Source organism: Danio rerio, chromosome 7 (assembly GCF_052040795.2).
Source record: "Danio rerio strain M-AB ecotype USA chromosome 7, GRCz13ab, whole genome shotgun sequence".
Lineage (NCBI taxonomy): Eukaryota > Metazoa > Chordata > Actinopteri > Cypriniformes > Danionidae > Danio > Danio rerio.
In genome coordinates this window covers 17,343,549-17,368,705 of record NC_141027.1, presented here as the reverse complement: position 1 = coordinate 17,368,705, position 25,157 = coordinate 17,343,549, and the positions used below count along the sequence as shown (strand labels likewise).

Sequence of the window (25,157 nt, the reverse complement as noted above, 5' to 3'; positions counted from 1 at the left end):
AATATGCAAGCATGCACATCTGTGAACACAATATTACTCACTCATCTCAGACATATGAAAAAACACAACTGAAGTTGAAAACATTAACATTTATTTATTGATTAAGAGGTTATACATTTTATGATAAATATGGTCTTTTATTGTATTATTGGCAAAGATACTATGATTCAAATTGCATTTCTATACATAAATACAAAAATCTGAGGTAGGGCCTCAAGGATAAATGACATTTAAAATAAATTATGCCTTTTCATATATATTTATTTTTCTCATTTTATATATTTTTACACTCTTTTTTTCATTGTTGTCCGGCATAGGATTCAAAATCTAGATATTTGTCATATTTATACTCTACAATCAAACTCAAAGGATGCCATGATCAGTTGGAGGTACGCATCTGTATCCATAGGCAGATTTCCCTCATGTAAAACACACAGAAATATATGACATTACCCAAGTAATAAGAAATTTTACCTATGCTCCGATAGGTCCACAGTAAAGTGCCAAATGACACGACATACATTACAATATAGACTGACCACATAATGACTGATTGGAAGCTACTCTGTATCGTTATTCTGAAATACACATAATAGTTTATTACCAGAGGACATCTTTAAGGCCAAAGGTTACCTGAAGATGTCATTTAACATATTGGCACACATCAATAATGACCACTAGATGAAGGATGAGTGGCAGTATCTCAGTCTCCTAAATACACAGAATAATATAGTTTATTTTCTTTTGTTTATATATATATATATATATATATATATATATATATATATATATATATATATATATATATATATATATATATATATATATATATATATAGGCTTTTTGTATATATATATTTATTTTTTTTCATATATTTGTTGTATATCGTCTTTTAGAATATATGTTTTCTTTTTTTTCAGAACCTTTTGAGAAGTTCTCCTTCTTTGGTTGCCTACTGCCCAGTGTCGCCCTGTAGGTAGGAAGAGGTGGCAAACTCACATTCGGGAAAAGGAGCGGAAAGGGGAAGCAAACATGGACAAATAATCCACAGCAACACAAACAGCACATGCAAGACTGGTACGTATTATTATTATTATTATTATTTTTTACCCATAGAATATTTGTTACTTGAAGGGAGTGTAACTATAGCTCTCGGACAGACGTACAGCAACACAAGGACTAACAGAAACTCCATCCAGAACCTTAAATATTACAATAATGATGACCACAGCAGCTGTTAACAGTTCAGATATTAAAATGTGCTTTGAATATTTTGTTGTTGTTGTGCTATGCATGATACACTCTTAAAATAAAGGTTCTTAAATAGAGATTAAACATTTCTCCAAAGAGACATTTTTAAAATCCAGTTGCTATAATGTTATTTGAGCAACGTATACAGAACCTTTGTGAAAGAAAAATCATAAAGGGCACCCATTTTACCCCTTTTTCAAGATTTAAGTCTTTTGTGTCTCCAGAATGTGTTTTAGCTCAAAACACCCATCAGATTATTTATTATACCTTTCAGAATATTGAAATTTACTGTTCTGAACAATATATAGCTGTTTTTGTTGCCTGTGCCTTTAATGCTGGTTGTGCCTTTAATGCTGGTTCTCCCCACTCACTGTTCCCACGTGCCTGTCAGAGTGTGCCTTAGTCTCCGACTGCATCAGTTTAACAGCACAGTGACAGACTTGAGGAAAGCAGATATCACTTTACGTTTGTAAGAAATACTACAGTAAGAACTTTCCCAATGATTGTTTGATGTATTTGTTTTGTTAATTCAAGTAAATTCTGTAAAATCATTGTAATTCATTACAAACATGCACTGTTTTAGAAACGTTTTAAACTTGTAAAACTCATTCTTGATCACATTTGATGATTGATGATAACAGCGAGCCCAACAGATCTTTTAATCCCAGTTGCTTTGCACATGTCCTGTCTTGTTACTAGAACCATGTTATACGAGGCTGCAAAATCAAATCGTTCGGTGGGGAAACTGCACTCCTACATCACGTTTTGGTGGACCTCAAAATGAGAAAGATTTTCGCTTTCTATCACAGTTTGACTGTGGACACACTATACATACACACAGTTCTTTCCAAACAGCTTCCAAAAGGTGATTTTCATCATCAGCCCTTTAAAAAGTTTTTTTTTTTTTTTTGGCATTGATGGTTTCATTCCACAAAAAATATCTTTACAGTGGAAAAAAGGTTCTTTAGATTATGAAAATATTCAGAACACTATGAAAGAAATTGACCCTTGAAGAACTTCACTAAAAGTTTCTTTTTCCAACCAAAAAAGGTTCTTCTATGGCATCTCTAGGGAAAAACCCCCATTTGGTTCTTTACAGCACCTTTATTTTTAAAAGTTTGGAACCCATAATGTCAATAAAGAAGCTTTATTTTTAAGAGTGTAACTTTTTTTAAATAAGTACTGTATTTTCCAGAAAAATGGCTTTAAAGACCTGAATGACAAGCATCAGTGTGTTAGCGTTTACTTCTTTTTGAAGCGTATGCTTTCAAAAGAGAATAGATTCTGATTGGCTGTTCATGTTTTTTTTTGTGCTCATGAGGTGAAAAAACAGTTTAAAAGTAATTCTAAAATTGTTCCTGTCATTACAGCTATTGTGGACACCTGCCATATATATTTTTGTTTTAATAAAATTAATAAAGATTTTTATAACTTTTCTTTTATTTTACAAGACTTAACACACTATTCAGATTATAATAATGCAACTTATATTCTGGAAAATACTGTATATAAATACTGTATAGCAATTTCAGTGCATACAAACCAAGTATATTGTGGATCTCAAACTGACTACCAGGCTGCATTTGATCATGTCTGGATGGTTGGATTATTATAAATATATATGTATATACTGTAACATGAAACGCTGCATATATTTCCACACATTCACACACACACAAACGTATACTACACAGAGATTAAACATGTATCAGAAAAAGCATCTCTTTTATATATAATGAGGAACACCTTTGTTCTGTTTTATAAATGCTGAATATTCAAGGTGATTAGTGTAGTATCTGCATATTACATGGCTTTTGAAACACATCACTCCCAGGCAAAGTTATTATTCTGGTTATTGCATGGGCAGTGTGGCTTTCTTAATTTGTAATACTATCTAAACTATATTCACAGTAGTTATCATTCAGATATACATTTTTAACCAACCAACCAATAAACAATAAAAATAAAATACTACTTGCTTTTTAGTTTTGGCTTTTTTTTAACCATTGTGGTTTTTTTAAAGAGCAACCACCTATTTTTGCGTGATGTTTACTCAAAGTGCTTCTTGTAATCGTCTGTTGCCCAAAGCAATATTACTATAACATTATATCTGTAACCATATTTACAGTCCAATATCTGGAAACAGGACAATAATAATATACGTAAGAATTCAGTTTCTCAATATATGGCCTTATATTCTGGACAATATGCACTTTTATGTATCGGTTATATAATTACACTACAAAGAAAAATGAAGCTTCCACAAGCTGTTATCCAACATATGATACGTTTGATGGAACGGAGTAATACCTGAGACCCTGTTTCATGAAGACAAACAGACAAACAGAGATGGATGACGTCCATAACCAAAAACAAAAGGAGTGTGGTCCCAAAGCACATGGTTTCAGATCAAAAACATTAGCTTTTTTATCCTAATCTACATATCCTGTGCAAGCAACTGTTAAAAAATATCATCACCTAGATCTAAAATATAATGTTTTAAACAGAATTACCAGACAAACACCACACTCCTAAGTTTTTCCTCGGCTTTTCTTTTTTGTGCTCCACTAGAACTGTGTACTGCATAAGAACATGAGGATTCACAACAGATCACGACACGTACTCGAAAGCATACTCTAAATATTAGTATACATACATAACTGCTAGTTGGCCGTTGATTGCTACTCTAAACAACACTGAAAGGTATTATTACAGTTTTGCATGGCTAATTTTTCTCTGAAGAAAGGGATGGATCTACTGTTCACTACTGGAAACCTACGCTATGAGTTTTGCTTCTATACCACTGTAAAGATAATTTGGATAGAGATATATATCTGTACATATAGAGATATGTAGAGATATTTTTAGTAAGAAAGAGTAGTATAATTCACAGAGACTGAAATGCGCTCACTTCCCTCCATAATGTAGTATGATTGGTTTAATTAGCACTATACTATGCAGTATTTTATAAATAGAGGAAGTCTGAGGCACAAGGTACGGCTATAAGTGGACACGAGTGGAGAGCGATACCAGAAAAGAGTTCAAATTCACTGTGCACTACTCAGCAGCTTATTTCAATTATGTTGCTGTATTTAAGAGATGACAAGCAAATAGTCCATAAATATAAATATTATTCTCATCATTTTTGTTCTCTCGCTCTCTTTTTTTTTTTTTTACATCAGCAGTCACTTCAGAATGTAAAATAAATTAAAAAACAACCACTGCATGATGCACAGTCAGTCAAATATTGCCTCAACAGTTGCAACTGCATCATTATATTGCCTCTGAGAAAGGATTCAGCTGGGATCGAATGCGCATGACCTCCACTCTCAAACCGACTAGAATTATCCAGAAAACCAAAAAAAAAAAAAACCTAATTATAGAAGTTACTGTGCTTTCCACCTGAAAGAACCCCTCAGAAAGAGCCAGAAGAGGGGGGATATGGCTGAAAGAGAGCGCTGTGGATAGAAGGGGAGGTTGAAAGGGGAGAGTTTGGTGTGAGTGCTGGTCTCACCCTCAGAGGTCTCGGGATATTTCACACTCACAGGGAAGGAGGAGGATTATTGATATTGGGCTGATAGCTGGAAATCTTTGGGGGGGAGTTTGAGGCCGAGGGAGTTCGTGCCAAGTGGGTCGATCATGTTCTTGTAGCGTTCGCCACGGTGTTTCATCAGGAACGGACCCCAGTCGGGTTGAGGAGAACATACCAACTTCAAACGCTGCAGAGAAAGAGGAAAAAGGGCATGAATAGTGCATAAAGCCGGGACACACAAAGCCAACAGTCTGTCGTTGGACAGCATAGGGCCATCTGTGAGCTTCTGTCAGGATAATTTATTTGGTGTGTTCCACATGTATTTGCAAATGATATGAATTATCAGGTTATCTGACATATTTGCAACAGCAAACTCCTCTGTTGTGAGTGAGAAGTACAGTGAAAATGATACACTGCTTTGTTTACAGTTTGTATGTGTGATGCACTAGTTCCAGTTTCCTTTTGTGGAATGACAATACAGTCTACTGGCTTCTGCAGGCAGTGTTGGGGAATGTTTCTTTTAAAAGCAATACATAGCAATCTTGAGTCACCTTCTTTTTTTAAATGTGCTACTTAGTTAATTTTTATGCAAACTAATTTGCCATGTTGTTTTTGCTTTTTTTTCATCTCAGCTGAGCTCGTAATATACTACTTTTAAAAGTAACTTTTCCCAACACCGTCGGTGGGTATTGACCTTATTCTGCAATGTGGAAATTACAATTGTTTTAGAACTTCCGAATCAGTTGCCTGTAGGAGAAATAAACAACAGATAACGGTCAAATTAATTGCTTTACAAACAATCATGTTCATGACTATTCATAAAAAGTAGAATATCAGTTTGCAGCATCCTGGAAGTCTTGAGCCTATAAGCTTACAATAGTGGTAAAATAATGCAAATTTTAAGGCAAACTAAATATTTAAAAAAATATATATTTCATATTCACCACTGTCATTTAACTAAAATGAATAAAAAATGATTAAATGCTGTAGAAATATATAAAAATAAAAAAATAAATGACAACAATAAAAACCAAGTAAAACGAATAATAATAACAAATAATTAAAATAAAATATCCAACATAAAAAATATTTAAAATATAAATAAAACTATAATAGTATTTCAGTGATACTAAAAAACACAGATTTTGACACCACAGGATACATTACAAGTACAGTACTCAATTAAATCTTAACATTGTTTTGACACTGAAATACATATAACCACAGACATTTTTAAACTATTAATCTAAATATTAAAATATCAACACTTTAATATTTACTGTATAGTAACATGAGAACAGAAAAAAACTCTCTGTTACCTCAATTAAAGATCCAGGAGCAAGATGCATCTTAATAGCAAACATGATGGGAATCCATATAACAGAACAGATGACCATAAGCCAGCCGAGTACCATAGACCAGTTCGGATAAGTGTAATCCTCATACGTCATCACCTTCCACTGGTACAGACTAAGTGCCAAAATGAACTAAAGACACACACAGAGATAGAAATACTGATTAATATGCAATTTAAATGACAAAATAAATGTCCTTCATAATTCATATTTCTCTATAATTACAATATTGTGCTTTTTTTTTTTGTTTTAAAAAAAATAGGTTTAAATAATGTAAATCAAGCCAAAGTATCATTTTCTCAAATATCAGCACCTGATCTTAGTGGCAAATTTGATATTGAATTAATACAACAGCTCAACAAACGAGAAGTTAATGCCAAGTGAATGTATTTATCCATGAAAGGTCACAGTACCGACAGAAAAATACAATCACACAAATGTAGTTTTTATTCATTCATTTTCTTTCGGCTTATTCATTAAGCCCTGCCAACTATTCCGGCATATGTTTTACAGAGCAGCACAACCCAGTACTGGGAAACACCCATACACTCTCATTCACACACACACACTCATACACTACGACCAATTTAGTTTACCCAATTGACCTATAGAGCATGTTTTTGGACTGTGGGGAAAACCGGAGCACCCACAGGAAACCCACAAGAACATGGGGAGAACATGCAAATGCCACACAGAAATGCCAACTGGTCTAGCCAGAACTCGAACCAGCGACCTTCTTGCTGTGAGGCGAAAGTGCTAACCACTAAGCCACCGTGCCGCACAAATGTAGTTTTATATGTGGTAATTATTCTGATCCCCCCTTAAAATCTACAAAATATATCATCATCAAAATATACCCCAAAATATATAATTTTGATAAATTGTGTATCACTAAATGAATCTACAGGAATTGTCGTATATAAAAGCCTGTGCAAATTTAGACATACTGTGAGAATGGTTGGAGTGACAAAGGCCCAGCACACTCTCCAAAACTTGTTTGGCTGGAACCCGATCATCATCTCAATGTCCTCACAAAACCGCTGTAGACCTGAAATGCAAAGAAAGAAAGAAATAACATAAATGAGCAAACATGTTGGCTATATACGGTTGAAGACAAAATTACTAGCCCCCCTGTGACATTTTAATTCTTTTTCCTATATTTCCCAAGCAATCTTCAACAGAGCAAGGAATTTTTCCTCTTATATTTATTTCTTCCGCAGAAAGTTTTATTTGTTTTAGTTTGGCTGGGTAAAAAAAGCATTACTTAAAAAATAAAAAGTGCAAAAGTTCAAAACTTGCCTAGTTTAACAAGTGAATCTAGTTAAAGTCTGTGGGAACTGGATGTTGTTTTTCAATATGGTGATATTTACAACTGAATCAGAATGTTTATTAGGGGGCGGGGTTTTATTTTTTAGCTCCTTCGATTATTTTTCACTCACAGCACACTAATGGTTGGAGGGCCGTGGCTAAGCATATTTCGCACAGTCTGTCAAACTGACATCAATCTTGCATAGAACAATTGTTCACTTTAAGACTAACAATGTGCGCTAGCAAAATAAACTGTAAATTTTGATTTCATGCCTTTTAAGCCTTTAAATTGCAGCTGAATACTATCATCTTGCAAATTAACAAGTAAAATGTGTAAAATAACTAGTATAACTAGTAATTAAATGTAGTTATCTCCATTAAACAGCCAAATTTTAGAAGAGGGTTAATTTTGGCCTCAATATTGGTCTGGATCCGCTTGTTAAGTGTGACGTCACGCAAAGTGGCTTCCGGGTCCAAGCTTTCTATCAAACTGTATGGGTAAACTCAACATATACTAATAATAAATGTTTACAAAGCGCTGTAATTCTTTCGAAAATCATGATTGCAATATACATATATATATATATATATATATATATATATATATATATATATATATATATATATATATATATATATATATATATATATATACATATACAAACATTATATATATATATATATATATATATTAATAGCAACCTGTACATATGCTCATTTATTGTAAATCTGTTCATAGCTAATACAACCTGTATATAATGTTCATAGTACATCCATCTGTAAATATCACTATATAGTTTTTCTATAACTGCACTTTATAACTTATACCTGTATCCTGCACTTGCAGCTATTGCACTGCTGGTTAGACCTAAACTGCATTTCGTTGCATTGTACTTGTACATGTGTAATGACAATAAAGTTGAATCTAATCTAATCTTATATATATATATAAATATATATATATAAGTCAGAATTATTAGCCCCCCTGTTTATTTTTTTCCCCAATTTCTGTTTAACGGAGAGAAGATTTTGCATTTCTAAACATAATAGTTTTAATAACTCATTTCTAATAACTGATTTATTTTATCTTTGTCATGATGACAGTAAATAATATTTGACTAGATATTTTCCAAGACACTTCTATGCAGCTTAAAGTGACATTTAAAGGCTTAACTAGGTTAATTAGGTTAACTAGGCAGGTTAGGGTAATTAGGCAAGTTATTGTATAATGATGGTTTGTTCTGTAGACTACCGAAAAAAATATAGCTTAAAGGGGCTAAAGATTTTGCCCTTAAAATGTTTTTTAAAAAATTAAACTGCTTTTATTCTAGCTAAAACAAAACAAATAAGATTTTCTCCAGAAGAAAAAATATCATCAGACATACAGTAAAAAATTTCCTTGCTCTGTTAAACATCATTTGGGAAATATTTGAAAAGGAAAAAAAAATTCAAAAGGGGGCTAATAATTCTGACTTAATAAAACTGTATATCCATGCCTAATATCCGATATTGTGATACAAGTGATACATTTTTATAAATTAAAATATTGATGTCTGTGATAAGCAAGTCAAGAGACTGTACAGTAGTATAAATTATTTTATATAAAAGTCACTTTAAAGTGTGATTAAAAAGGTCATAAACTAATATTTTCTCAATTCAAATGAGTAGCGGGTTGGACCCAGAAACAGTATTTCATACGTCATGACTTAACAAGCGGATATTCTTTTGACATTTACTGTAATTTATTTAAATTCCAACTAACAAAGTAACTTAACACACTATATAAAAAAACTGGCTTAACAAATTTAGAATGTTTTTATATTGAGACTATTGCAGTCTCATCTGCTTGCTAAACTATTTTCTTTTTTCTTATTATCTTTTAATCTCCCACCAAACATTAGATGTGCACTAAAATAAATAAAAGAAGCACTAAGATCTAAAGAAAAAAAAGTTACTAATGTTTTGCTTCTTACACTCTTTGCACACCTAAAACTTGCCTACAGCACTTATTCATTGTTGCTCTTATAGTTGTGTAAATTGCTTCCTTGTCCTCATTTGTAAGTCGCTTTGGATAAAAGTGTCTGCTAAATGTAAATGTAAAGATAAATGAGTGTAATCTAGACTCACCATAAATGTAAGAGATTCCGACCAGTTCAAATATGGCGATGATGACGAGAGAGTAAGAGGCTGCGAATGTGTCCACCAGCTGAAGCATGTACATCCCACTCTATAGGCAAAAACACACACAGATAGACACACTTTAACATAATAATACAAAAAAAAAATACATAATGAATCCTAATCTAGAAAACAGCCAATAAATGACTTTAATTAAAAGCAGTAAACTACAATTAAATCTTGGGCATTCCAATTTTCTGCTTTAGGAGTTTCACTCTAGTCTGTTTACTTTCCTATTTACTTTGGGGTTTTTATTGTTTACTAGAGAGCCACTTTAATTAAAGTAAGTGTTGGTAGTTGAGAATAATAGTAAACGTCATACCTCAGTGATCATGGGGAAACCCAGCACGAAAAAGGACAAACAGCATACTAATGTGAATTGAGGTTTGTGTTTGCGCAGGTATTTGGGAAACTCATCAGAAACAGATGTCACTATGGTCTCTATGGTGGCAAACTAAGAGAAAAAACAAACAAACATAGTTATTTATTTGATACAGCTGGGCAAATCGTTTAAGGGTTAGTTCACCCAAAAATGTTCTGGTATTAATTACTCGCCCTCATGTTATTCCAATCCCCTGACCTTTTGTTAATCCTCAGAGCATGAAATAAAATGACTTTGGGTGTAATTCAAGAGCTCTCTCATCCTCCATAAACAGCAACTGTCCAGAAATGTTCAATGTCCAGAAAGGGAATCAAAAATATTGTCAAAACATTCCACGTGACTTCAGTGGTTCAACTGTAAATACATTCAAAGCTCCAAGAAGCACCAAAAACTGTACTAAAACATTTTGTTCAACCAACATTTTTTCTTCATTCCAAGTAAGGTTGTGCATTACTATGAGTAGTATTTAATAATTAGAGTAAACAGCGCGACATGTATACATTGCATGACCTGCAGAAAACGCAAGTAAAGTAAGTACTAGTTAAATGTACATGTTTTTTTGGCACACAAAAGTGTTCTTGGAACTTGGTAGGATTACAGTTGAACCACTGAAGTCCCATTAAACCACTTAACAACGTTTTTAGTTCTTTTTCTGGAATCTAAATGAAACCCTGGAAGATTGCTGTCTGTGAAGGTTCAGAAAGAACTTGGATTTTATTTGAAAATGTCTTAATTAATCTAAAAATGAACAAAGGTCTCAGGGGTTTGGAATGACATGAGGATGAGTAATTAATAACAGAATTTGACTTTTTCTGGTGAAATAACTCTTTAACATCAAATTATGGAAATCTTAACATTTATGATTGATATTACCATAGTATCCAGGCCAAGTGTAAGTAACATAAGGAAGAAGATGATGGCCCAGAAAGGTGACAAAGGAAGCCTGGTCAGAGCCTCTGGATACACAACAAATGCAATTCCTGGACCTATAGAGAATATTTACAGAGCAGATTGGAGTTCTCATACTTAGAAGACAATGAAAACAAAAGCCATTTTTGAACACACTGGTAAATTAACAGTTTATTTTCATTTTCAGATAATTTGTGAACAGGACTTTAAATTAAATTAGAAGTTTTTGTTATACAGGGCACTCCTAAAACCTTGCCAGGGGTGTATTACTTTTACAAAAGAATGTTTTGCGTCTAATCTTTGTTTTGTGGAAAGTTGTCATGTAATAATAAGGATAAAGTACATCCAGGCGGTTGTTTTCACAGAATAAACATACCATGAAAGTTACCTCAGTTTTTGGAACAGAAAGCTGAGGTTATCAGTTTACATATTCTTAAACTTAAGCAGGTATGTCACATAAACTGCTTTCTGGAAAACCCCCTAGGTATAAACACATGATCAGATATTTGAATAAACCCAAGTTTAGCGATTCTGAAAACTCCACAAACTTTTCTATCGGTGACTGATCTGAATGCCTCTGACTGACTTTGTGGCAAACTGACATTATTTATTTTCGCATTTCACTTGAATTGCAACAGCTGTTCATGGGAATTTTTGCCCCGTTATCTAGAGTTTTTGTGGGCTATTTCTGTTGTCAACCATTAGAGATCCACAGTTTTTTTTGCCTATTTGCTTTTAAAACATGTTCGATGGGATTAACAAAAATACAAAACACATGCCATTACACAACATACTGTACCTTCATCTGCCACACTCTCAATGGGGACTTTGAGCTCATGAGCCATGAATCCTATGACTGAAAAAATGACAAAACCGGCAAATATACTGGTGGCGCTGTTCGTACACGTCACAATGAGTGTATCCCTGTAAAACAAAACAAAGCACAGGATACATTACAACTGAACATCAAAAATAATAACATTAATATTAACAGAACATGTCATATTTTGAGCATGTGCAATCTTGCTGTGTTACTATTAAATATTAAGTCTATATGAATTCAAAATTTACAATGTTTATTTTGCTAGCGCACATAGTTATTCTTTAGGTGAACAAATAGTCTATATTTGAAAATGATTGTTTTAGTAATCTTCTAAATCTAACCTTTGTTCTTCTCTGTTGACCGCTTCAGCCACAATATTCTTAACCTCACAGTTAGTTTGAGGGAATGATATGCAAAAAGAAAGCCCCACCCTTTACTTAATATTCCATTTCAGTTGGAAGTACATCAACATACTGAAAAAAAACGTCTCAGCATCTTCTGGTGGCATCTTTGGACTTTAAAGTGTTTGAGTGTTACAGTGTTTATTTTGCTAGCTCACATTGTTATTCTTGTGGTGAATAATTAATCCGTGCAAGTTAATGGGGTACAGTATATGCACACAGACTTTTAATTTCAGCCAGCCAGCCTTAGAGCTTCCGGTGAACTGTCTTTCTGTTATAATATTGCCATGTTTAAAATTTGACTTCTTTAAAAACCAGTGATCTTCACTGTCTAAAAGATATACAATATGGGTCTCAGACCGAACAAGAAGCATTGCATTAAATTCCATTTCCCCCTGCCATGTCTGTAAAATATGACAGTTTATTTTACCCCAGTGTTTTCAATGGAGTTTCTGCACTCGCCTGCTGATCTTGACCTTAAAAAGATCTTGCTAATCTTAAAAGAAACCTTATAAAATTGAAAAGTCACATTAAGCGTTCACCAGAAGTTATCATTGTCTGAAAAACACTGGCTGTGCATATAGTGCCTATATAATGCATATACTGTGCATATATATTTGTTTGTTATGGTATTCTTCAATCATAATCTTGACCATTCGCTTCTGCTTTTGCAGTGGCGGTCCATCAGTTGACATCAACTTAAAGGCTTCCATAGCAACTGCATATTAACACTCTTATCATTAAGTTTGCTATGAGTTTTCAATGTGCAAAAAGAAGCCCCGCCCCCTACTTAATATTCCATTTCAGTTGGAAGAACATCAATGAACTGAAATACAAGTCTCAGCAACTTCTGGTTTACACAGTAGCTGCATCCCTAAATGGCACACTAAGCACTTATGCACTATGTACTTACACACTTAACAGCAAAGTATATGAATTTAGTGTCATCCCAAATGCACTAACGTTTCGTTTTACTTCGTTTCAAACCGTTTCCCAGATGACGATTTTTTTTGACGAACGTTTGACGATTGCCAAATTAGCCAAATAAGTGACCTGCCCTGCCATGAGTATAACTGAATTCATCATAGGGAGGTGCTATAATCACTTATGCCAAGTTCAGACTGCGTGATTTTGGCTCGCCAACAGGTTTTGAGAAATCGACGAAAAATGCTTGAAATCACAGGTAAATCGCTGCTCGTGCACGCGAGTGACAATCACACAGTATGAACTATCAAAGACGCGATCTGAGAGAATCGCCGATGAGTCGCCGATGCCTGCGAGATATTTGGCATGCTAAATATCTGGAGCTGTCGGCGATTCAAATCATGCTGTGTGAATTGAGTTTTGACTGAAAATAACATTGACGATCGCCTACAGCCAATGAGAGAGCGGCATTCACTTGTGTGTGCGCGTGTGTATACCTGCTGCAGGCCAGCGGGAGGCTGGGGGAGAAGTTAAAAGCGCTCTTTTTCGGTTTATTTGGACCCACGAAATGGAGGAAAAACTAGTGGAGGTTTGACAGGACTCAGGAGCAACCGTGTCTGTTTGACGTTTCATACAGAAAGAAATTAGTTTATTATCAACGTTGAGGAGAAATTGCTTATTCCCTTTAAACCCAGGTGAGCAAACATGTACATGTTCTACCCCATTAAAGGCTTCTTTCTCATTATGTAGTTAATAACAAAAGACACACTACGTGTTTTTGGCTGTGAGACGTAGTTTGGACGAACTTGTCGGCAATTCTTCCTATAGTAAAGTCATGCAATGTGAAAGTCCTTGTCACCGATCCATCTTGCAGTGTAAACAAAGCAGCGACGAAACGCTAGCCCAGATAGTCAAGCAGTGTGAAAACATCTGTGATACGACTACTTTGAAAATCATGCAGTCTGAACTCGGCATTATGCAGAACAACTTTGCTTACACAATCCAAAATAAATAAAGTAATCCAACAACAGTGACCGAAAGCTCCGCCCCTTCCGCTATGTGAGCAAAACTGCAGCCGCAAAGTACGTAAAGTGTCCAACATTCCACACTTCTTTTTAATGGTTAAATAAGTGCATCATCCGGGTATTTAAAGTGCACTATTCTTTTTAGAGTAAAAGAAATACTGTATTTCAGTGTGAAAGCATTACTTTCACTATTTATACTACAAAATGGCATAGAATAGTGCATAAGTATGTGATTTGAGGCGCACCTACAGACTTAAATAAAATTATTGTTTAAAATAGTTTTTTAGTCATTTGTTTACATGTAATAGTATATATTTCAAAATAGTATATTTATATATAAGCTTGATTTCTTTCTGGGTCACAAGATTTTTTAGAAATCATGCTAAAAACAGTTTGTCAGGAATTCTCTATTTTAGTATTTCTTTTATGGATTGAAGGCTAAAAAGAACAGCTTTTATTAAAATACATATTGTCTAAGAAAAAAGGCATTGCTGGTTACCTGTAACAGTTGTTGTGAAACTTATTGTAGGATGACAAGGTTATCAGTCCACCCCATGCTGCAGACAGAGAGAAGAAAATCTGCGTGGCTGCGTCTTTCCAAACCTACAGTTAAAGCAGAGAAAGAGAGAAAGAAATACAGATAGAGAGACTAAGAGGGAAAATAGGATTGAATCTGGAGGAGAATACATCAAACAGAAAGCATTATACCATCAAACATAGGGAAAATAAATAATTAGATATGCACCATGCGTTCTATTACCTTAGCATCGTTGAGTTTTTCCCATTTGGGTGTTATGAAGTAAAGGATTCCAGAACCGGCTCCAGGCAGAGTGACTCCTCGGATAAGCAGAATGACCAACACCACATACGGGAATGTTGCTGTGAAATACACCACCTGGACACAAGGTGGACATCACAATAACACAAACTTATTAAGGACAACAGCTCTAAAAACATGATTATTAATTAGTCCTAGTGCTTGATTCTGATTGGCTAACCTATTTTTGCAATATAACGGTTTATTTATTTACTGAAGTGTTAGTGACTTCTGCTGGCGTTATAGTTAAAATTCTTGAGACTACACCCCTTTTTTAGGCGGCTGCGCTTGTGTGAAAGTCCTCAGTTCATTACCTGACAAAAGTCTTATTGCAAGTTTTAGGAACAACAAATAATAACTTGACTTCTAGGATATCATTTGGTATTAGAAGTGGCTTATATGAAAGGCGAAGGCCTTTAGATTACACTTATTTTACCTAACTAAAATATGATCATGCCTTGATTTTTAATTATTTAATTAGGACAGTAAGGTCTGACTTTGATTAGACAAAAGTCTTGTCACTTAACAGAAATAATGTACAGTATAAAATATAAAGTCATGGTGCAGTGGAAAAAGCATGAATATTGTGTCTGACTCCCATGAGCTTGGACGACTGCATCCATGCTTCTCTGCAATGACTCAAATAACTTTATTAATAAGTCATCTGGAATGGCAAAGAAAGCGTTATTGCAGCACTCCCAGAGTTCATCAAGATTCTTTGGATTTATCTCCAATGCCTTCTCTTTCATCTTACCCCAGACATGCTCAATAATGTTCCTGTCTGGTTACTGGGCGGGCCAATCCTGGAGCACCTTGACCTTTCAGGAACTTTGATGTGGAGGCTAAAGTATGAGAAGAAATGCTATCCTTCTGAAGAATTAGCCCTCTCCTGTGGTTTGTAATGTAATGGGCAGCACAAACGTCTTGATACCTCAGGCTGTTGATGTTGCCATCCACTCTGCAGATCTCTCGCATGCCTCCATACTGAATGTAAGCCCAAACCATGATTTTTCCTTCACCAAACTTGACAGATGTTTATGAGAATCTTTGGTCCATGAGGGTTCCAATAGGTCTTCTGCAGTATTTTTGATGATTAGGACGCAGTTCAACAGATAATTCAAAGGCAAAATCTACCTTCTGCCGTTTTTCCAAATGACCAACTAGAAGTCAAGTTATTATTTGTTTATACAATTGGGATCGAAGACAAGACTTTTGTCAGGTAGTGTATATTCCATGAGTTAAGAAAAGGCAAACTCAGGTAATGGCAAAACAGCCTGGTTTAAACTATTAGACTATTCTGCTGAGAGATAAAAAAAGATGTGTGTTAAAATATCATACATTGCGTTTAAGATATACTAATATATATATATATATATATATATATATATATATATATATATATATATATATATATATATATATATAAAGATAGATTTTAATAATTCAATAAAAACATTGATACAAAACAAAATTGATTACAATATACAGTAAATATACTGTATTTGTACTTGTATGTCTGTAAAAAATATATATATATCAAACACACATGTTGTTCTTTTAAACTTTCAATCTTTAAACTTTTAACTTTCAAATCAAACAAATCTTTTTTTTTTTTTAGATCATTTCAGTAATATATAGGCATCGGCTGGTATAAGATTCTGAAGGTATGATAACCTTGGTTAAAAATATCACAGTTTCACAGTATTGTAATTAAACTAAAATAAAATAAATTTATAAAACAAAACAAAAAACATACATATACCTTAGGAAAGAAATAGCTGAATATTTTGGCGGTTTTAAAACCTTGACTTTTCCAAACCGCGATATACCTTGAAAATGGTTATCGGCCCATGCCTAGTAATAAATAGATTTTTTTCCCCCAAAAGATCATATGACACTGAAGACTGGAATAACAGCTTCTGAAAATTCAGTTTTGCCATCACACGAATAACTTACATGTTTAAATATATTAAGATGTAGAGTCATTTTAAATAGTAAAAATATATTATACAAATTAACTTTTCTTTTTTTACCCCAATTTTGCTCAAATAAAGAGCCTTGATATCCATATGACTCTTTTTCAAGAAAAAAAATGTGCATAAAAATAGTATAATGTACACTGTAAATAAAAAAAAAAATTTTTGGTTGCCTTTAAGACTGTAAATTTACAAGCAATTGTATACAGTTGTGCTTTATTTTTACAGGAATTATTAATTGACAGTTTGCATGTGTATTTACTGTCTTATTGGAAACCAAAAATGCCAGTAAGCTATTGTACATTTTACAGTAAATTGTAATTATTAATTTACAGTGTGCTTTATAAATTTACAGTCTTCCAAGCAACCAAAATTGCCAGTAAGTTACTGTAAATTTTTACCTTTTTTACAGTTTATATTGTATTTATTTCAGAAATAACAATAATAATAATTCTGCACATCATTCACTCATAGCAAACTTAATGGTAATGGCTGTTAGTATGCAGTAATTCACAGTATTAACCAATGGTTTTGTTCATCTGACTGACCAGATTTGACTTTTTTAAAAAGAAAGTCAGCTAGACTAGAATGAGTGCTGTAGGCTTTTCTATTATTGGTTCCTTTAGATACAGCTGACATCAGGAGAGAAAATAGTCAACCTGTTTTCTTACCTTCCCTGAGGACTTGATCCCTTTAGCCAAAGAGGCATAAACAATAAGCCAAGCCAGAAACAGACAAGCAGCCAGTGGCCAGCGGATATCGCCTGGATATTCAATACCCTTCGAAATATGCAACACATTATACCTGTCAAGAAACAGAGTGATTAACATCCAAATATCCTGCAGATAAAGCACACAGATAGAGAGAAGGAAAAGCACACTTACTTGAAGTACTCCTCGCTAGGGCTGACATAGGTTTTATTGTCCACTGTGACATTTAACAGTTTACTTAAATTCCCAACCACATTTGCAGATAAACAGAATGTAGTGTTCTTGATGGACGTGATGTTTCGGTCTCTTAGAATACACGTGTCTGGCCAGAAGAAACAATGACAGAACTTGGAATCAACTTGAAAACCAGTTTCCTGTTTATCATCGTCATTCACTGCCTAGCTGAAAAATAAAAACACTCTACAACATATTAAGTCAAACATATCAAACAAACCTTGTAATTTCACACACACTGTAATAGTATATCTGTGACTTAAAATACTTTATAGAATCTAAAAATGGCTAATAATTCTAAATGTATATAAATGTAAATAACTTAAACAATATTACAAATCAATTTTACAGAACATTTCTGGTCACTTTTTTTCCACACATTGTAAAAATGGGTACCTTCAATTATTTAAGTTAAATCAAATTAACTTTGAGACATTTTTACTTTTTTTTTGCCCTTAAAAAACAATTTAGGCCAAGCTCAATTCCAACGTAATCTTTCACAAACTGACTGAGAATGTCACCTATACAATGAATCAAATATAAAGCGATAAAATTAAACAAAAATAAATAAATAAAATAGATATGTAAAAAAAATAACTTAACAAAAATAAACAACATACTGTGCAGACATCAAACAGAAACTTTGTAAGAGGTAAAAAAAAAAACATATTCTTGAAACAAATCGTACAGTTTGTTTTGCCTTCTCATCCTTGAATATTTTTAAAGTCTCTGCATAGGTGGGAAACTCCTTTTTAAAGACAATCAAATGAGGAGCTGTTTTCAAAAGTTTGCATTTATGAATGAAGAATTTAAGTAAAATAAGTAAACAGTGTGCAGTTAAGTCATTATCTTTGTTCCAATGTACTGTAAATTTCACAATGTCCCAGCAAATAGGAGAAAACATTGAGTTATATTGTTTTATCTAGTTGCCCACATCAGACCAGAAAGGATTAACCAAATTACAATGTAGAAATTGATGTTCAACAGTTTCAACATTACTATTGCAGAATTGGCATAAACAGCTTATATAACTTAAACAAGACTCAGTTTAATAAGTTAAATAAAACAAAAACATATGTTGTCATGGCTTAATGATCATATTTTTTAAAGGGAAGTATTTTACTCTCAAATAAAATTTATATGTAATAAAAAATATTTTAGAGCTTGAAATTGTTGTCGGACTAAAATTTTATTAATTCCCATAACTTTTCAGATCCAGAAATCACATTTTCCAGTGATTTAAATAAGCCTGATCCCCATAAAACATATAAATATAACATAACAATTTAAAGATTTGTGTATATATTTTTGCATTTATTTTATTAGCTCAATTTAAACCTCGTTTTGTCTTGTGTCAAATGATGTTAAGCCATCTAGCGGCCCTCTTGGAGTTTGCTGAGTCTCTGGTTGAGAAAAGCTGCTGTACAGTCTTTGATTCATGCGCAGATTTCAAACAGGCCACGAGGTGGCAGTGCATCTCACTGCGGCACTGCACCAACTCTTACAGTAAATTTGTCAAGCAAGCAGATTTTCTGCTGAATTCACCAAAAGCACGACATTGAGAAGAGCGTTTTACAACGAATTAAAACGCAAAAATGTTAGCAAGTTTTTTTTCCTGATGGGTAGCAAAAAATCTGATGCATTGTTGAAATTACATTATAAGCAAAAATAATTCTGAAGACCACACTGCTTTTTTTTACTGATCGAACATCCATATAAAAATAAAAAGGCACAATTAACTTGCATTGCTTGGCAGTATTAAAATAGAACAACTCATATTAATTCAAACTAAAATCTTTCATTTATTGTAACTCAGAAAAAAACTGTCAAGTCATCAAATAAGAACTTTTGGTGCAATGAACAGAAACAGTTGCGTCTGGGGTGCACAGATAAAAGTGCATAACCTAAATGGAGTGGTAGGTTACTTAATTCTTGAAATACAGGTTGCGCATTGCGCATTTTAGTTAGAAAAAAAGAAGGGGGTTAAGGGGTGGACAGAGAGTGTGTGTGTATGTGTGTGTATGAGAGAGAGGGAGGGAGAGAGAGAGAGAGACTCATCCTTACCCAAAAGCAGCATGTCTTTGTCTTTGCACTCGACGGTGTTCCATTCATTTTTACAGGTGGCCCATGGCAGTGTCTCCTTCAACGAAGCGAACAGGTAGTACAATGTCCAGCACATAATAATATTATAGTATATGGCTATCAAGACAGATATTATCAACATGGCAATCCCGCAACCTATAATAACAAAATGAAACCAGACAATAGAGATTACACTTAAAGCAGACTTACAGCCGATTACCATTTCACTGGAAACACTCATTAGGCACATTAGCACAAGCTTAACGCATTTTAGCCATCGATTATTAAAGTAACGCCAGTTTACCTTGTAGAGCTGGAATCGCTTTCCACACCGACACCGGGCCTTGGCTGGCGAACTGACCCAACGACACCTCCAACAAAAATATAGGTATACCGGCGAGGCCTAACATGATTAGGTAAGGTATCAAAAACGCACCTAAAAAGAGGGGAAAAGAGCCGATGAAGAGAAAAAGTCATGACTCATCAATTGTGCATCTAAAGAACGCGAAGAACAATCTACCACAATGTTAAACAGTCTTCAATTAATAAAATATATCCAATTATAGTTGTCGTTTAACTATTACTTTTTAAACAATACTACATTAATAAATGTGCAATTATAATTACCAAAAAAGCTAAGAAAAAAAAAACAATGATTATACACTGTTCAATGCTTACTAATAACCTTTCGTTTCTTTTAAGATCCGTACATTATAATACAGTTCGTGCATAAAACGAATTTTAATCCCATTGACATAAACAAATGCTATGTTTTAATTTAGTTTCAACGAAATGTATTCGGATAAAATCCCACGCATGGACAGTCTAAACTTTCAAACGATTCATTTTGTATATATAAAAAAAATCTATCTCAAAAATCGTACTGATCATTTCTTGTGTACTGCCTCTTGAATATTCCTCACCTCCCCCGTTCTGGAAAGCAAGATATGGGAATCTCCACACATTTCCCAAGCCCACGGCATATCCCACCATGGACAGAATAAAGTCCAGTTTGTTGGACCAGTTTCCCCGAGCCTTATTCTCATCTCCTCCATCATCATCATCATCGTCCTGGAACAACCGCCCAGTATCATCTGTGGGGGGCTATTATACACAATTTAATAGAAATTCGTTTATTACAGACTATTACAACTCATTAAAATATAAACACAGCGCTTTAAAAAAGCATCAAATACAATAATGCTCCCCCAACTAATTTAGCTTCATTTTTGCGACAAGGGTATAAAGGGGTCGCCCTGGGCTCTGATGAATGCCCCAATGGGAATTGTACCATAAGCAGATTCTTATGTAACACATTATCCTGCTGCAACACCACACAACAGAAACAATCTCTGGGGACAATGGCCCTCACAATTCACAGAGTACGCATAGATAAACTTGTAAATTCATATCAGATTGTAAATTGTAACTCTTGAACTAAGCGGTTTGTTTCAGTAGCGATGCAGTATCCTAATACATGACAGCATTTGATGTATTCAGGTTCCCTGACACATCCTCTTACCCCACTGTTGTAATTATTGTGCTGTCAGAAATAATCACTATCAGTGTTCAAATCTTTCCAGATTGGAAGCAGATTTCGTTTCGCTGTCCAATTTTTAGAGTTTAAATAGCAATGTTCTTAAGTCCATAACACTTCATGATTTACTACAATATGAAAACATTATATTTAAACAGATAGAAGCCTTTTTTCTTTTTAAATTGACTTTTACCATAGTAAACTCTTACAAAACCAAACGGATTTGTAGTCTAAACAAAAGGTTTAGCCTTTAGGTTTTTAATTATTTGTGTGTTTTTTAAACTTAATGTAAATACTGTAATATTTTACCTGTCTGCAACTAGTTTGAGTGCATTGAAAGAATATAGGATTGGAGTTTAGCCCACATTTAAACGCCCCACTTCTAATTTATTACAAATAAAATGTTAAACCAAATTTACAACCTTTAACTTATTATTATTTAACTATTGTTCGGTGATTCTACAAATTTCCCAAGCGTTAAATCAAAATTATAGTTCTATCGGTCGTAAAAGACAGTTGCAACTAGCTGCAGTTCCACAGTGCAATATACATATGAAAAAACAACAACACATCATAGCGTTTGCTTTAGCTCAAGACTCTCCCCGTTACGCTCACGGGTGATTGGCTGATTCTGCCGGATTGAAACGTTCATTTGTAACCACTTACCCCGGTCACCGTGCCAGGCAGAACAGATGTATTGCCATCTGTACCCAGTATGATGGTGGTCTGGCTCATGGAGGTCCAGTCGCCGGTGCTGTTGTTATGCTCCGCCGCGATCCTTACAGCACTTTGATTGTTAGACATGAAGTCCGACGTTGCTTTACCGGTCGATGCATCCATTTTACCGACGGAATCCTTGCGCACGGCAGAATTAACGCCAGCAAACGTGGGTCCAGGTGCAGTGTTTTTAAACGTCCCGTATGCTTTATTGGCTTCCATATCGCACGGTTTATTTTCCGAGGGACAAAAAGTTTTCCGTTCATTTACTGGCGGCGGCGGGGGCGCCGGTTTGCTGTTCTCCGGTTTGGTGTTAGTTGTAGCTCCAACCGGTCCCCCTGAGGGCTGAGGCGGAACGCTGTTTGACGGCTGTCTCAACATTTCCCCGTGCTCAGAAAAATCCTGCAACGTTAAATACACATTAGATGTAGGCAGTAGCTGTAATTAGCGTAATAATTAAATGCTATTGCATGCCTCTAGCTACAAAACGTTTAGACATATACCAACCCGTATAGTCAGCACAACAAAATAGGATATTCACGCTTCCATATTCTAACTTCTGCTACTGGACATGTCTGCTGCTCCACTTCTTTGATTTTCAGCTCACGGACGGTCGCTGTTTGCTTCTTGCTTTTACCATTAGAGAAAGATTCTTTAATTTTACGCCTCATTTACCTCCTGTCATTCAACCCCGGCACATCCCCTGGTTTTATGGGCAATAGACAAGCTGCCGGGCTCGGCCAAAGCTTTTCCCCCCTGCGGCAGGCACCGGTCCCAGTGCAAGTGTGCAGTGCAATCCGGGGGTGCAAACATGGAACATTACACCAACAATTACATTGCACCACAGGAGAACACTGTTCTAAGATCAATTTAAAATTGTTCAAATATCCTAGTTAGCCTATGTTCAGACCAAAAGAAAATAAAAATGAAAACATTAATACACGGTTAAAATCTGGCTGTATTTCTGTTAATAATTGTTAAAATAAAACTAACGGTATTTAATGCTGTATTATTTTCTTATACCACAACTAATTATTCCGTTGTAATACTGTAAAAATGGAGTGCTGAAAAGTTTCAGCACTGTGGACAGCGACTAATTAATGAACGCATTTAAAACGATACTTTTCGTTTCCAAAACTGTTGTAAAAAATCTGCAAAGCGTTCACAGCAAAACACACAAAGCGTAAAGTAATGAATGTGCTGTACTCACCATTTGTGCAGAGTCAACAAATGTGGGTTAATAGCAGAAAACAGCTGGAAGGACGGCAGGCAGACTGAGTTTGGCTGTGCAAAGTGCAAAGCTTTCTATATCTCCGTGGGAAAGACCGGGTTTGCGTCAGTGCATGGCAAGGTACCCTTCGCATGACATTTTCTTGATAATAGGGCTTTGATAAATCATTGGCCTTCAATTCTGATTTTTAAAGGGGCAACAAGCGCAGACGTGAGCTCGTGACACACACCAGGCAGCGCGAGACTACGTTTGGGGACGGACTGGCTCGTGACTGATTAATAAACTTGTCCCTCAGGACTATGTAAAGATGTTCATCTGACGCACAGAGAAGATTCTGCAGACGCAGGCATCATGGTGCCTGCATATTTGACCGAGTCCTATATGCATATAGATAAATTGAATGACTTTTCATCATGCAAGATTATTAAAAATAGATAACAGGTCCATTTTGTATTTTCTAATTATATTAAATAACCGCTTGGTTATTTATGTTCAGTGCACAGGAATTATTATTTTTTTATTTCAATAAGTCCACGAAAACAAGTTTTGAAATAACTGGTGTATATTTTACATCATTTACTAAGTTAAAAATCAAATAATGAACTTTGCAAAATTCTGAAAGAGCATTATGAAACTTTTTTAGCCCATTTCCCTAAGTGTTTGCGTAATTCACGGTTCTATACGTCAAACTGACGCCCACGTTCCTGCGTCACTGGCACATATATTGCTCAAGTGTAAAAGTGGGCGAGGTTTTCGGAGGAGTGGAGGCACTCATTTGTTAAAGTTTTACGCAAGACAAAAGAGGAGTATTCTTCTATTTTTAGCTTTAGTGCAACCACACTGCATGCATCACCCCTGGAAGTACAGTAAATCACGGAAATTATTTATTTTAAGGATTAATAGTTGTTTTTGTGAAGAACACATGTGTTACAGTAGGCTATAACAGATTTTGGGCTTGAAGGTTTTTTTAATATCAAGGTGCCGAATTGCTTATTATATAGATAGTGTTGCCATTTGATTAAATATATTATAAAGCGAGTTAATCAAGAGATACATATAATACTCTCGGTAAGGTGTTATTCAATCTGCGTCCAGCTCAGTTCCTCAGTCTTGATATCACTCTCTACGCGCGCGCTGCTGCAGTGACCATCATAAATCTGCGCCCGCGCGCCTGTGATAAGCCTCTGTGCGGCTGGATTAGCTCTTCGCTCAGGGTTTAATTGCTTTGTCAACAGAGAATAATTGTAATTGATTTCTGCCTCTCTTTTCGAGTCACCTTTATACGTTCTCTTTAAAGCACGGTAAAGAGAAACAAGGTGCGCCTTAAGTAAAAAGAGTCAACAGAAATGCGCTTTTGCGTGGCCTGCTTAACATTTCCCTCATGAACAATTCGGTTTCTCATGCTGTTTTAAATTAAAAGAATTATTATTATTTTGGTGGATTAATTTTTTAAAATTGTTTTGCTTTTTGATAATTGACAGCACACATTTTGTATCTGATAAGGAATAAATTGTTCAAATAAAGAAGTTCTTTTCGCTTCACTTTATGTTATCCCATAATTAATCGCACAAGATAAGATTATGCATCAGCCGATAGTCGTTTGTCTTTAATGGGATGTTGATAAAACACAAAAACGTCCCCGTAAGGTATGGAATATTAATGGAGTGTTAAAGGGCCTAGTCTACTACGCTTTCTTCAAGTCCCAAAGTAAACGATTATCAGTTTATCTGTCATTTTTAAGATGCAACGCAAACTGGCTGCGACG

At 34.7% G+C, this 25,157-nt stretch overlaps 2 protein-coding genes across 4 annotated transcripts in view; one reads left to right on the top strand and one right to left on the bottom strand.

Moving 5' to 3' along the window:
- LOC147835938 (uncharacterized) overlaps nucleotides 1–25,157 on the top strand; it is a 939,756-nt gene that overhangs the window by 117,971 nt on the left and 796,628 nt on the right. The gene's annotated exons all lie outside the window — the stretch shown is intronic.
- slc6a5 (solute carrier family 6 member 5) lies at nucleotides 826–23,643 on the bottom strand. Of its 3 annotated transcripts, none has more exons than XM_087259265.1 (16): nucleotides 22,669–22,768; nucleotides 22,111–22,563; nucleotides 20,831–21,011; nucleotides 20,212–20,343; nucleotides 19,890–20,063; nucleotides 17,766–17,913; nucleotides 17,553–17,685; nucleotides 14,849–14,983; nucleotides 14,588–14,691; nucleotides 11,715–11,839; nucleotides 10,880–10,992; nucleotides 9,947–10,078; nucleotides 9,574–9,673; nucleotides 7,086–7,186; nucleotides 6,103–6,270; nucleotides 826–4,970 (listed from the first exon to the last, which is right to left on the bottom strand). In XM_087259265.1, exons 2-16 carry the CDS (start codon nucleotides 22,540–22,542, stop codon nucleotides 4,812–4,814), a joined length of 2,337 nt encoding a protein of 778 aa, XP_087115391.1. In that variant the 5' UTR covers nucleotides 22,543–22,563; nucleotides 22,669–22,768; the 3' UTR covers nucleotides 826–4,811.